General features: G+C 37.5%; 3 protein-coding genes across 3 annotated transcripts; all 3 read right to left on the bottom strand.

The window, feature by feature from the left end:
* On the bottom strand, window positions 288-1,524 carry LOC105156041 (2-keto-3-deoxy-L-rhamnonate aldolase). Its single transcript, XM_011072071.2, has one exon. It carries the CDS (start codon window positions 1,399-1,401, stop codon window positions 349-351), a length of 1,053 nt encoding a protein of 350 aa, XP_011070373.1. The 5' UTR covers window positions 1,402-1,524; the 3' UTR covers window positions 288-348.
* On the bottom strand, window positions 2,604-7,797 carry LOC105156043 (UPF0160 protein C27H6.8). Its single transcript, XM_011072072.2, has 7 exons — window positions 7,374-7,797; window positions 7,122-7,268; window positions 6,832-6,930; window positions 4,844-5,035; window positions 4,491-4,610; window positions 3,493-3,564; window positions 2,604-3,068 (listed from the first exon to the last, which is right to left on the bottom strand). The coding sequence occupies exons 1-7, from the start codon at window positions 7,605-7,607 to the stop codon at window positions 2,844-2,846; spliced, it is 1,089 nt and encodes a 362-aa protein (XP_011070374.1). The 5' UTR covers window positions 7,608-7,797; the 3' UTR covers window positions 2,604-2,843.
* LOC105156044 lies at window positions 9,888-12,123 on the bottom strand. Its single transcript, XM_011072073.2, has 6 exons — window positions 11,828-12,123; window positions 11,522-11,728; window positions 11,347-11,426; window positions 10,565-10,640; window positions 10,374-10,478; window positions 9,888-10,292 (listed from the first exon to the last, which is right to left on the bottom strand). The coding sequence occupies exons 1-6, from the start codon at window positions 11,948-11,950 to the stop codon at window positions 10,143-10,145; spliced, it is 741 nt and encodes a 246-aa protein (XP_011070375.1). The 5' UTR covers window positions 11,951-12,123; the 3' UTR covers window positions 9,888-10,142.

The raw sequence follows: 14,012 nt of genomic DNA on the forward strand, positions 1-14,012 counted from the left end.
AAGTTTGACACTTGCAGTTTTTTTAGGTCCCTTTTTTCGAATTTGTAAACGTTTCAGCCTAAGTTACAAATACGAATCCACATCCTACCGAACCCGTACGGGTTTTGCACCAATCAAATGTTAATTTATTATTTTAATATATATTTTTAAATACTTTTTTTTTTACTTTACAAAAAGTAATACAAGTTACAGAAATATTTTATTTTAATTTATTTGTAAAAATTATGCACATTCTTATAATAATAATATTTGTGCCAAAGGGAAAAAAATGAAGAGAAGCACCAGGATAAGAAACCAATGGAAACAACATGGTTTATTTTCCAAAAATGTAAATGTACAAGGAAACATTCATTCGCTCCAGTATTTCTCCTCAGGAACTTTGCCATTTTCCTTCTCCTCATCAGACTCTTCTTCCGCTAAACTCATCTTGAATTTCTTGACATCCTCCACCGCCGCAGTCCTAAACAGCCCCACATCCGCCGCTCCCGCCACCATATGGTATCCTCTTCGCCGCAGCTCCTCCGCCCCGTCGTACGGCATCACGAAACCAGACAAATACGCCCCACCTTCTTTGAGCACCCCCTTCTCCGCAGCCCGTATCACCTCCCTCACCTTCTTGTTACCTGGGTCCCACAGATACCCCATGCTTGCACTCAAATCCAGAGGCCCCATTTGTATGCAGTCAACTCCGTCCACGTTCGCGATTTCTTCGATTTTCTTGGCCCCGTCCTCGGACTCCACCTGGCACATGACCAGCAGCTCCTCTTCGTAATTACTCAAGTACCCTTCGTTGATGCCGTAGTCGGACGCCCGGACGATTGTGTGGGCCGAACCCCGGACGCCGTTGGGCGGGAATCGACAATAAGAGACGGCTTTACGGGCTGATTTCGGGCCGTCAATCATGGGGAACATGATTCCCTGAGGGCCCAGATCCAGGGCCTTTTTAGCCCACGTGGCCGAGGACTCGGGAACACGGAGAATAGCAGCTGTGTTAGTGGCAGCAAGGGCGTGAAGACAGGGGAGAGCATCTGAGATTCCCCCGTGTCCGTGCTCCATATCCACTACGGCGAAGTCGTAGCCAGCGAGCCCAGCTATCTCGGCGATTGTCGGGGAAAAGGTGAGGAGGAAGATCCCATAGAGGGTTTCGCCATTCTTGAGACGCGATTTGAGTGACTGCTGCGAAGTGGCGGCGGAGATGGCGGTGATATCAGTGGAAGAGTGTGGAGGGCGGAAAGTGGGGGGTTTGAGATTTGGGAATAGGGTTAGGGTTTTCGGTTGGAGGAGTGGGAATGAGGACAAAGGGTTTCTAGATTTGGGATTTAGATCAGAAATTAGGGTTTTTCTGAGTGTGGAGAGGGAAGAAGAAGGGGAGAGGGGTTGGTAGAAGGCAAAGGACGCCATTGATGAAAAGAACAGTGGATTGATGGAATGTGAGATGAGGATAAATGAAGCAGCAGCCCAGGATATTTTGATGAAGCGTGTGAAATTGTTGCGCACGTGCCAACCTCATCAAACGCTAAATTATTATAGTCAAAATAATGTTGTTAATAAAAGTCTATTAGGATTAATTCTACAATTCAACACTTTTATTTTCAACAAAATCAAAATTAGCCCAACGGCTAGAGCCTAGACCTCCAATTTTGAAATAAATTAAAAATAATAAGTTCAAATTAAAATTATTATAATGAGGATAAAATAATCATAAAAAAATGAATTTGAAGTGCAGTTTTGAAATAAATTAAAAATAATAGATATAATTCAAGATTAACAAAAAGTTCAATACTTAAGTCTGCTTCAGAAATTGAGGAATTTTCCCACCTAAGTTGTATGAATGCCTTTTAACCAACTTTACACCTCTGTTTACTTTTGACTTGCACACTCAGATTAGCAAAGGCTGCCTACAAAATCAAACAACCTGCAGTGTTTGATCATTTGAGTGTATTTCCAGCCATCTTTTGGTCCGCGCCAAGGCCCTTGCACTCATATCTGTCTGTTCCTGCAAAAGCTTAGTCCCAACAATTTTACAGATCTCAAGTGGTTGCCCGGCAGCGCCCATCATCAGCATCTTATGCCCAATTGTGCCCATTGCGGCATTGTGCGAACATCGTCTAGCAAATGTCTGTAAGCTACTACAATGGTGCATGCAGGCAAGCTGCATGTCACTACCCGATGCTCTGAGACTGGGTTGATCAGCCCATGGATACACCTCCCCACTTCCCCATAGTAGGCTTAGAATAGCAAACTCAAGTCAAGTTTGAAATTGTGTATGAACTTGATTTGTCTATTAATTTCATCGACATTGAGTTTTAACAAAAGCTTGTAGATCTCTTGCTTATTAAAAATTCTATATAATAAAGATCACCCACACTACGTCTTGTTTCCTAACTATATTTTAAAATACTATGAGATCTCCTGAATAAAACGACAATTTGAAGATCTGATCAGATATTTAGCAACTATTGGATCTTAAATTTATAGATATGAACGTTCAGGATTTTAAAATGCCCCAACCCGATTTTTAGCAACTGGGAGATCTCCTAAATGAAAAGAGAAGTTCAAGATCTAATCAGATATTTAGCAACAGTGATCATAGATTCTAGAGATGAATAGTCAAGATTTTGAAAAAAATCTTGGATATATGTACGGCTATATATAGTCATATACACTACAGTATCCAAGAGAAAAAAGAGGATGAAATTATGCAAACTTTCTTTCAATTACATGAGAAATTGTCCGACATCATCCATAAAATCGCATATGTTATGCTAGCTTGAAAGTCAAGACACCTTTTAACACACATCGCACAAGAAGTAGCATAGAGAGCACCTTTTTATGTCTTATGGTCAGAGCTCCAAAGCAGCTTTTGCCATTGCAAGTGCACCTTCATACGTTTGATTTCCACCTATAAATCCACTCATATGGACAAAAACACCACCAGGAATTCCTGACTCCTTGGATAATTCGTCGTCTCGCAGACCTCGCCACTGGGCAGGAAGGGCCTTCCGACTTTCAAATTTATCTGGTGCTATTTTCACTGCCTGAACTCGCCAGTTGTTGCTTCGGTCGTCCTAAATAATTTCGCAGGCGATCACCTTAGTCATAATAAAATCCGGAATATCCAGACACATTTGATCCAAACAAACTCGAATGTAGAAACTTCCCCTAAAATTAATGATGCACAACCCACCAACACAAGTTGCTGTTAACAAGTGTCTGCAATTGACATGTCACTCTGGAAACTACTGAAAGAATGTCCTTAATGACAAAATTATGAAGGAAAAATGATCGTAAAAGAGATGCTCATCATAAGAAAACATGCGCAAGAAGTGTGCTAGTCGTCATCTCCTACTCAACCAATTTATGGAGCAATATAGAAGAGCATGATCACTCAAAACTGTCATACATGGATTACTTAAGAACCATATAAGGTACATAAATATGAAGTGCATGGAGAAAGAGATTTTGGAAAAGCAACAGATAGCATTAAACTACCTGATAAATGACATATTTAAGAAGTGGGCTAATCTTCATCTCCTCCTCAAGCTCAAACAAGTGAAGTTTCCACTGTTGAACCAATAAGATGATTAGTAATGACACAGATAAATTAATAAAAGCTTATAATTCAGATTCCAACTCTTAAGAGGATGATGTGGTAATGACTGCTGTAAATAAGATTAAAAGATCACATTGCTTGGGGTAAAACGCAAATTACCTCCCCGTGTTATTCAAAATGTTCACATAAGCCCCTCTGAAAAATAAAATACTATTATACCCCCTGCGTTTTCTTAAAAGGACTCTGCCTCCCTGGTGGGGGGTTGGCGGTGGGGTGGGGGGCTAATTTGCTCCTTTTTGAAAAACACAGGGGGGGTAAAAGGGGCTTATGTGAACATTTCAAATAACACAGGTAGGTAATTTGTAATTTACCCCATTGCTTGATAATAAAAGCATATGGACATGGGCAAGCCAAGAGCAACTCCAATAGGATTGCAACAATAGTTAGCTTGCTTAAAGAAAGGAGATGAAAGCACTATGGTTTATTCGCTTGCATAATGAAGACATACTTAGACGAAAAAAGAGCTAGGACAAGCAAAGGTACTATAAGAAAGAAAAATTCTTCCCATGGTAAGCAACAAGGAATTTAACAGTAATAATAACCCAGTTTAAAGTTTTTCTTCTGAATTGGTATATGACCAGTCAAAGACATTATGCTTTGAGTCGTTTACAGGAAAAGCACTTAAAGTTTTAATTTGTTCAAATATTGTTTATTAAAATAACTTCAGTTAGATGGAGCATCTCTTAGAAAAACCGGAGGTGCTACATTCAACAGAGCATTACCCAGAAAGATCGAGAAACTTACTAGACTATAATATGTAATCCTAAATACTTGACAATAAACTGCAAAAAAGAAAATATGATTGAAATATCAACTAGTCCTAGCAACGCAAAAGAAGAAAAAGTTAAATCTCTGAATGTGAAGGTAAAATACTTACAGGGCAACTTCTATGTAAGACCATAATTTCTCCACTAGGATCAACATCTAGCCTTGCTTCAATGCATTCCATCACAATTGACCGAGCTGGTAGCCATGATCTCACAAGATAGCAGAGACACTGAATGAAGACACTGATGGTTAAAATTTCCAAAAGTTAATCTTGAAGATATTTCAATTCTTTTATGGCTAGAGAGTTGGCCAGGACCTCAGGGTCAAAAAATTTTAGGCATAAGTTTTTGCTGTCATAGAGTCAAACACCCTTCTTTGCAGCAGCACCTTTCATGTAAAATCAATTTCAAAAAAGGTGTATAAAGAAAGACACCTTCCAGATGTAAATTCTGAAAACCTTACATCCAGAAACTCATTTCCAGCAAGAGCCATTGCACGTTCAAATGCTGTATTTTCCTTCTCAGCGGACTGGTCAGGATCTACCCAATCCAAATTTAGTTTTCCGACTCGTGAAGACAAGTGTGTATTATTCACATATCTTGGTGGCTGGTCTGTATTATACTGATTGATTCCGTTGTCAATAGCATCAATTGCCTGTTATAGGTGAAAGATATGTTATCGTTAACAGTAACAATGTAATGCTAAATTTGACATCATATACAAGGAAAATATAATCAATGCACCGCCAGGATCGGGAGCAATTCAGCTTAAGGCAAAGAGATGACGAGAACTCGTGTATATAATAGGACTGGAATGTCAATAGTTGCTTATTTTTCCATTTCTTATAATATAAACCATAAATTGTCGGACTAACTGACTGCATTGGAGGTATCTTCAACTTTAGAACAAGGAGAGATGCTACTAACGGTTGCACTACAACAGGTCTCATTAACTAACTGCATTAGGTCCGCCTTAGTGTTAGCATTCTATGATCAGGAAACCAAGAAATCCAGCAGCTGCAATTAGCTCGAGAGACATGAGGAACATCACATTGCATACGGTGCCAGTTTGCTGAGGTTAGGCCACGCCAGCAACACTTTACCTCAAAGTGTTGCTCCTCATCTAGCGTCTCTCCCCCTCTTTCTCTCATGGAAATAAACTAACATGCTTATTCTGTTTGGTTGGCTTTCTTCACATTTACAGTGATAGATTTTGGTATTTTCTGGACAATGAGATAATACTGCACAAGGGGACAGGCCCCACAAACACATATATGCATACATTCATAAATCCTCTGCAGTTAGGTAGGACTTGTCCAACCTGAAAGATGCCAGGAATGTATGGATTTTCTTCAAACACCCAATATTCCACCAAAAACCCATCGAAAGAAGTGTAATGCTTTTTCATGGCTCTCTCCTGTTAGTTTTAGTTCTACCTTTGCACTAGAATACTAAATCATTGAATTAAATTCTCAGAAGAGTAAATGATAATAATCTATAGGGAATGAATGTTCACAGTTTAATACTTCTTTCTTTCTTTTCTCCCTCTCAAACATTGTCATGATTTCTTAGTGCCCAACTCATAAACCATGTTAGTCGCCTAGAAAGCCGATTGTCAGCTTAACAAAACCATTTAAAATAACACCATCAGATTTCCCAGCCTTAAACAGTCTGTTATAAGGTCTTGCTGTAAAACTTGGAACCTCCTTTTGTTGCATAATTTACCCCCACGAAGATTATAACATATGTTTCTAATACACATAAAACTAAGAAATACTGCTATGCAAAAAGGTGCTTGGGATAATTAGATCTCCTATAATTGTAAAACTTAAAAGATTTTCCCAGTTATAGCTAAATAATATAATCAATTTTGAAATATTAGTAGAATTTCCTAAAGTTCGTAATATTATGTCAGTTATACTTTTAAAAAGTTGAATGTTTTTGCTGTTTATATTATGAAAATATATAGAGAAATTATCTTCATAGAGTTCAAATTTTATCAGGCTCAAGATTTCATCATTATCAGTAGTAACTATTAAGGCCTTCATATTCTTAATTTATTATTTCAGTGAGCTCATTAGGACAGAGATTATTTATTATCAGTGGGGAGACTGGCAGACAGACAGGCTGCCACAAGCCCACGACTCAATTCATGGCAGAGAGCCCTATCCCATTATATATATATAACAATGAGGATACTTGCACAAACAAGTGCACTTTCTGTCCAAATGCGCAATGATATTAAAAACAAAATGTGATATCTTTAGTAGGAGAATGGAGGATAATCTACATAAGCAATAGAGGTTAACAACTGACGATGAAGTAACAATACGGAACTTACTAATATAGATGCTTACACGACAAATAGTATTGTATAATTTAACTCAACCATTCAATTCAGACGAAACTGAATTTTTCAGGAAGGAACTCAAATTGCAAAAAGTTGATTACCTCCATAAAGTTCTTATAAATTGCAAGAAACAATCGATGTACATTTGGATGCTCTTCATCAACTTGAAGCTCCTTAGCTATTATCTCCTTTCCAAAATGCTACACATGAAGGAAACAAGATTAGCTCCACAAAATAAACAATAATCCTTACGCAACTATTCAGTAGTGATCTAACAAATAGTTGTAAGTAACTGCCGTGTAACCAAAGTAATCACTGAAATTGTAGTTCATCCATGAGGCGTAAGAAAAATCAAAAGAACAACAAGGTGACTGCTCTATATGAATATTACCTTGTAAACAAGGCCAGCACTACTGAGCTTAGTATTAAATCCATGCCCAAAAACCTCCTCAAAACCCTTCTGATGATGATCATAACGATCTCTGGAGGCATCATAAACACCACCCACATCGAGTACCGCATCAAGCGATTCCAGCACCTATATTGTCGAGACATTTCAACAAACACATCACCTACATGCTCAACTATCACGCTGCAACAAATATACCCACAGATTCGTTTTATCATTAGCGACTAAGACGACCTGAGGGTCCCGAGTGCGAACAATATGAGCACCGGAGAACTTTTCGGTGAGACGAATCATGAAGCAGCCGAGGGCTTCATCACAGTGGAAGCTTCCATTGTGGGTGCCCACTCGCTTAACGGCGGCGTTGGTGGACATGAGTGCGCGAGTAACGTGATGGGTTCTGCAGGGGCAGGAGTTGAAGTTAAAGCGACGGTGGGCACTGAGCAAAGTTCTTGAAAATACTCGGAACATGCCTCTTGGGATCTTCAGACATGAAACAATACGTCGCTTTACAGTCTGGTGGGGTCTGCACCGTGTGTTTACTTCATTGGCCGTTCTACTGTTTGCTCCTTTTTTTCTGAAGTCTGGCTTGGCGCGCACAATTTCCTTTGGCGCTTTGGATTCTTGATTCTTGGTAAGAAAAGACGAGCCCAAGTCTACGTCTTAAAGTAATCTCCTTCCCCTTTCACTTTACTGCCCCTTAAAACCAATGCTACAGTGCAACTAAATGAATATATGTACAAATGATGTGTATATTTTAAATAACAAATTAAGTGATTTAATCTCAATTCCTTCAGTCCTATATATTCGGTTGTGCTAAATTGTGAATATCGATGTGTTGACATCAAATATTTATAATAAATTATTAATTAAAAGTACAATATAAATTAATTAATAATTGAATTCTAGATAAAAGTTTATAATAAATTTTGGTTTTTTATATTTTCTAAACAATAAATTCTTAAGTCCAAGTTACATTGGGTCTTATGCGTTTTGAAGGATCGAGTAATGATAAATGCAAATATCCTTTGGACTGACTAATTAGGTCAAAACGTGTTCAAATACAATTTGATAGTTAATGAATTTATATCAAAGTCGATAGTGTTTAAACTTAATAAAAATAAGTCAAGCTGCAAGTCAAAAACCCTGTGTATACCTATATAAAGGGATCTCCCTAAATGAACATTAATCACAAGAACAAATCAAAGAACTTAAGTCTAAAACTCTTTGTTACAACGAAGCACTACAATCACAAATGTTCTACATCTTCTTTGGCATCAGATTCTCAAAAAGCCTTGTAATAAATTTCAACGTGATTCATAGTTTGCTCCACAAATTTGAAGAAGATTATACATTCACATCAAAGAGCAAGCTTCAAGCCCTTTGATTGAAATTCATAGCAAATTATGAGGAGATTATCGTTAATAGAGATTGTATCAATTGTTCATTTAAATTAGGGTAAATTACAACAACTCCTGAGTTTGTCATAATTATGATTATATCCTTGCTATTCGAAAAATTACAAACACTCCTGATGTTTGAAGAAATTATGTAATCCTTGAATAGAGGTATGAAATTGTCAACTTTATTTTTATTGTATTTTGTTAAAAAAAATTAAAAACTTATAAAAAAATCGAACAGAGTGGATGAAAAATTTTAAAATTATAAAAATATTATCCACTTAGTCCAAGTAAAAAACAAAAATTTTTAAAAAAAATAAATAATATTATAATTTTTAATCCACAAAGGCATTATGGTCAGTTCACCATAAAAAATGGATGAACACTTAACGGATTTGGCTAATTGTTAGACTGCCGTTAAAATCAGGAGGATATTAATAATTTTTCAAACAACGAGAGGTACTTGTAATTATGCAAAACCCTAGGGAGGTCGTTGTAATTTACCCTTTAAATTAATAAAATTTATTTATTCATATTTTTTCTTATCACTTAATTATTTTTTGCAAACATAAAATTTTGGCGTTCCCACAAATTATTGAAAGACTAGAAATTATGGAAAAAACTAAATTTGTGAATTTAAATAAAAGAAGTTACAATCTCTAGAATGCATACTCAAGAATGAAAAATATATCCTCTAATTCTTGGTTTGATTTTTGATTGGCTGGGATCTTATTCTTAAATTGGATGCGGAATTTCCTAAGGACTTCCAGGAGAAAATCACGACTACCCCAAATTTGATATTAAGATTTGATAATATGATGCCAAAGAAAATATAGAACCTTATGCGGTTGCAATACCTCATTGTAGAGAGCCTTGAATTTGATTTGTTGTGTCCCCTAGCTACTTGTCTGCTTTTTTAACTTGACTTCTTATCCAACTTGTGTGAATTTATTGAAAAACAACCTTACTTATAATCGTGGGAGGAAAACTTCTGCCATGATTGCTTGATCAGGTAATGTAATTTGATTGACCCTCCATAATTAATTCACATCATTTTCTTAACAAAAAAGACGTGATTCAAAAAGCCCAATGGTGTTTTACATCGTAAGTGCACATTAGATCTTTTATTACACATTGGTTTTATATTGGAAAAATCTAGGAGGTAATGAGTGAACAATCAGTCTAATTTCTTATAATGACTCACAAATAAGACTCAATTATAGCTTTCTTTCTTCATAAACTGACCAAGATTCCAGGTAGATTGAAACAAAATAGTATCAGGGGTACACTCCCACCTTTCCTCTTTCGACGAAATACAGATGGACTGAATTTAACCATCCCCTGCATTATATTGAGTGGAGAGAGAGGAACAAGGAAACTTCTCATTCCCAAACTATGTTATGATAGATCATTTTTCAGTAACTGACTTTCAACTGGCAGCAGTCTACAGCCATAATACACTAATCAAAGCAAGCAAAAAGTACTCTCGAATACATTCGGTTAGTTCTGCACTGCTTGCACGCCGAGAAAATGATACAAAAGCACATATTCATCATTCATCGACAGAAAACCAACAACATTACGCTGTAGTTAAGCTTTAAGACGGCTAATGCTTCGAACCTCCATTAACTTCTTCATCTTCGTCCAAGATTTCATGATCTTGTTGAGGTTTATGTGGAGCAGCCCAATCCCGTATTTCATTTCTATAATGTTCTCGTGGGGATGGCAAATTGTGGAAATCCTTTCTTTCCTCCCTCTGTCATATATGGATGATCAAACTAAATAAAAGCTTAAACAGCACTTATATATTTATATCTTTGTTTCGGGTAGCAAGTACCTCATCAGACATTCTATTACTCTTCTTCAATGACGAGAGACGCTTTGCAGCATCATTAAATAGTTGAAAGCCCTGAATATCTCCATTTTTAATACTTGCTTCCAGCTGCCATCAAAAAGGTCATTGGATCAAGACTTCAAGGTAACTAATACTAGCCTGAAAACTTCATGGGAAGATTTATAATACACCACCTGTATGTGAAAGATGCAAAGGAGAATGCTAGCAATAGGCAGCCAGCTCTCCTCAGGAGATATTGATAGATTTGACCTAAGACAGAAAGAACGTTTCAACTTCAATACAAGTGGTCTCTGTTTGAATTACTAAATAGATGTTGGCAGGTGAATAAAACATCAGATGAACATCTATTCTCACTTCAGTGATGCAGAAACCAAAAACACGCAGCGCCACCAATTTAAAAGACAACGCAGAAAACTGCAAGTAATGAATTTTCTCTGCAAGCTGCTTTCAGATGCAGATGATAGAGCATCATCGGGAAAACGAGGAACAAAGAGGGGCGTGATTGTAATTGCATCATTCCAACTTTCTTATAGGAAAAGTCTCCTTTGACCAACATGACACAGGAAGAGCAAAATCACCAACATGTAGCATTGGTGTCCATCAAAATGTGTTTGTATGTGTAAGTTTAAAATCCTATGAAATAGGCAACTCAAAGCTACAATAAACATCTATAACACAGTTTGATCATTCTCCCACATGAGTACAAGCGGCCATTCTTTCACCTTCCAATTGACCAATAATCATTAATAATCACTACCTCATAGTTGATTCAATCGTCCTAGTGATCCTCTTAACCAAATCAAAGAATATGTTCAATCAGATGTATTGCTGCTCGTATCAATGCCCAATTTTCCAGTCTCATTTTCACAATGGCAAGCTTAAAGTTTAATCTTAATTCTTCAAGAAAGATAGAGTGCATATACATATATACAGTGGAAACTAAAAAAAATCAAACCTCAAGTAAGGAGCCAAATAGACAATAGCATAAACAGCATAACGCCGCTTCCCCGTATCCAACCAAGCAAACACCCAACTCTACACAAAATAAGCATATATCAAACCAAATGAAGATACACTATCTGAAAAGCCAAAACACTGAATTAAATCCTTATAGTGGGGAAAAAAATTACCATCCAATTGAAATAAGGAATGAAGCTAATGACTCCCATAACGGCAAACCTCGCGTCGGCCGAATCAATCAAAGATTCAGCTTCAATATCCTCCGGTGATGGAGCCATCGGAAAAATTAGCGAGTTGAGAATGCAAGCACCGATTGCCATAGCCACCGGCGCGTCGGCCGATAACTCCGCCCTGCACTTGCCATCCCTCAATCTCCTCTGCATCAAACCAACACAAAAATGAACTCAAAAAATTCAAAAAAAGTCTCCACCAATAAGTATACGCATATATATACACACACACATACATGAAAATACCTGTTTGAGTTTTTTGAGTTGGTTATATCTTGATGTTGTAAGTACAGGTCTGAGGGAAGGAAAACAACGGGGTTTCAGTGAGAGGGAAGCTGATGACGGTGAAGTGAGGGTGAGAGGGATCATTGGATAGAGGTGGACGGTGGTGGCATCTAACGTGCGCCAGAGGGGATGATCGGAGGTCAAGCTACTTTAAGCTTTTTGCTATATTTTATTTTTAATTCTCGAGCGTTGGGGTGTTCGAAAACAGTGCCATGTGAGAGATGCCTTTCGGGGTTTAGGTAATGAAGGTCTAAACCTAATTAAGGGCGTGTTTGGTACAGAGGGAAACTTGAAATAGGGAAGGGTAAAAAGTCTAAAAGATATTGGGAGCAAAACAGAAATTTGAGTTACCAAAGAATTACATCTGATTTACGTGGTTTTTTATTAATTGACATATCAACAATAATTGACACGTCAAATTTGTGCTCTTTCCATGGAAAGAAATACAGCCCAAAAATGCCTTGTTTTAATTTTTTTTTTAAAAAAAGGAGAAATGGCATTTAACTAAAAAATGTATTTAATTTGACATCACTAATAACAAAAAATAGAAGTATCATTTTCATCAAATAAAAAGATATATTAATTTGACATCACTAGAAATCTAAAATGTCACTAATATTGATTTGTGAAATCTCATCTATTACATCTAGGTGAATAAGCAACAAGATATCTACATCTTCTTGCTCGTAGTGTTGAATTCTGAAGGTTTGTAGCCCTGCTTTAATGAGGATAATGGCTTACGAGCCATAGACTAAGTTGAAGGGAGTTTCTCCAGTGGTGGATCTAGGGGTAGTCCCGTTAGAGCACTGTACACCAGGTAGGGCGTCCACTCGTTTTCCTCTTGCTTGCTCGAGCTTGAATTTGATGCCTTTGTACCAATATGCGGATTATAACCTACACTTATCGTTAGACTGGGGGGTAGACCACTGAGGTGAATCTTTGCTAAATGCCCAAGTCGACACACCAATTCTACATCTTCCAACTCTGAAATTGACGACCATTGTAAGAAATAAGTTCACGGGGATACCATACCTGCACACTATGTTTTTCTATAGAAATTTTAGCACTTCATTTTCTGTGATTTTGGCAAGAAACTTGGCCTGAACCCACTTGTTGAAATAGTCCACTACTACTAGCAGAAACTTATCGTTGTCCTTATGCAGCTGGAAATGGTTCTACTATATCCATCCCCCACTTGGCGAAAACGCAAGGTGCTGAAAACCTGGACAAGCATTACTCTCATGCTTGGCCCTCTTGTATATCTCACATCCTTTCACCCATGTTTTGACTTCTTCTTCTGTTCTGGCCAATAAAATAACAGTTTGAGCCTCTGGTATGTTCCATTAATTCCTGAGTGGCCTCCCTGTGCTGAATCATGCGGTGCTTGAATGATTTTTTCCCTGATTCTTCCTTGACTCCCCACACACACCTTGCCCCCTTTTTCAGTACTCCTAACTCCAGATTGTAATCAGGTTATGCTTGAGCATCAATAACCTTAACCTGAATGATGGGCTGGAGTAAAGAGTCTCCTTCATAACTCTCTTGTAGTTTTTGCATCCAAAGGGGTATATGAGTTGAGACAACAGAGAATTAAGCTCCCTCTAGGTGATGTTCCAAGTCCGGAAGGAGCATCAGTTGCTCTATTTTCATGCCCTTTCTTATACTGGACTTCATAGCTAAGTCCAACCAGTTTGGTTACCCACTTTTGTTGTAAGAGAGAGTCCACCCTTTAATCAAGGATATGTTTCAAGCTTTTCTGGTCAATTTTGGTGACAAAGTGGTTTCCCTGTAAGTAGTGCTTCCATTTAGTGATAACAAGTAACAATACAAGAAACTCTTTTCCATAAGTAGATAAGCCTAAGTTCTTCGGTGCTAGTGTCTTGCTCAAATTGGCAATAGGTTTTCCATTCTGTATCAACACAACCCCAATACCTCTCCCACAAGCATCTATTTCTACCACAAAAGGTTTTGAAAATTTTGGTAAGGCTAGAACTGGTGCACTAGTCATAACTCCTTTTAATTGCTTGAATGCAGTATTTGCCTCCTCATTCCAAGCAAAACTATCTTTCTTGATCAGTGTGGTTAATGGTTTACTCATAAATCCATACTCTTTAATAATTTTTCTACAGTAACCAGTAAGGCCTAG

The sequence above is a fragment of the Sesamum indicum genome, linkage group LG2 (assembly GCF_000512975.1).
Source record: "Sesamum indicum cultivar Zhongzhi No. 13 linkage group LG2, S_indicum_v1.0, whole genome shotgun sequence".
In the NCBI taxonomy this organism is placed as follows: domain Eukaryota; kingdom Viridiplantae; phylum Streptophyta; class Magnoliopsida; order Lamiales; family Pedaliaceae; genus Sesamum; species Sesamum indicum.

Excerpts from the sequence above, each read along its gene's own strand:
- LOC105156041 (XM_011072071.2), bottom strand. The coding sequence starts at position 1,401 with ATGGCGTCCTTTGCCTTCTACCAACCCCTCTCCCCTTCTTCTTCCCTC.
- LOC105156043 (XM_011072072.2), bottom strand. The coding sequence starts at position 7,607 with ATGTTCCGAGTATTTTCAAGAACTTTGCTCAGTGCCCACCGTCGCTTT. Across the intron at positions 7,269-7,373 it reads TTCGCACTCGGGACCCTCAG|GTGCTGGAATCGCTTGATGC; the intron begins GTCGTCTTAGTC and ends TCGACAATATAG. Across the intron at positions 3,565-4,490 it reads TCTTACATAGAAGTTGCCCT|TGGAAACTTCACTTGTTTGA; the intron begins GTAAGTATTTTA and ends TTGGTTCAACAG.
- LOC105156044 (XM_011072073.2), bottom strand. The coding sequence starts at position 11,950 with ATGATCCCTCTCACCCTCACTTCACCGTCATCAGCTTCCCTCTCACTG. Across the intron at positions 11,427-11,521 it reads TTCCTTATTTCAATTGGATG|AGTTGGGTGTTTGCTTGGTT; the intron begins GTAATTTTTTTC and ends TATTTTGTGTAG. Across the intron at positions 10,641-11,346 it reads TATTTGGCTCCTTACTTGAG|GTCAAATCTATCAATATCTC; the intron begins GTTTGATTTTTT and ends TTTCTGTCTTAG.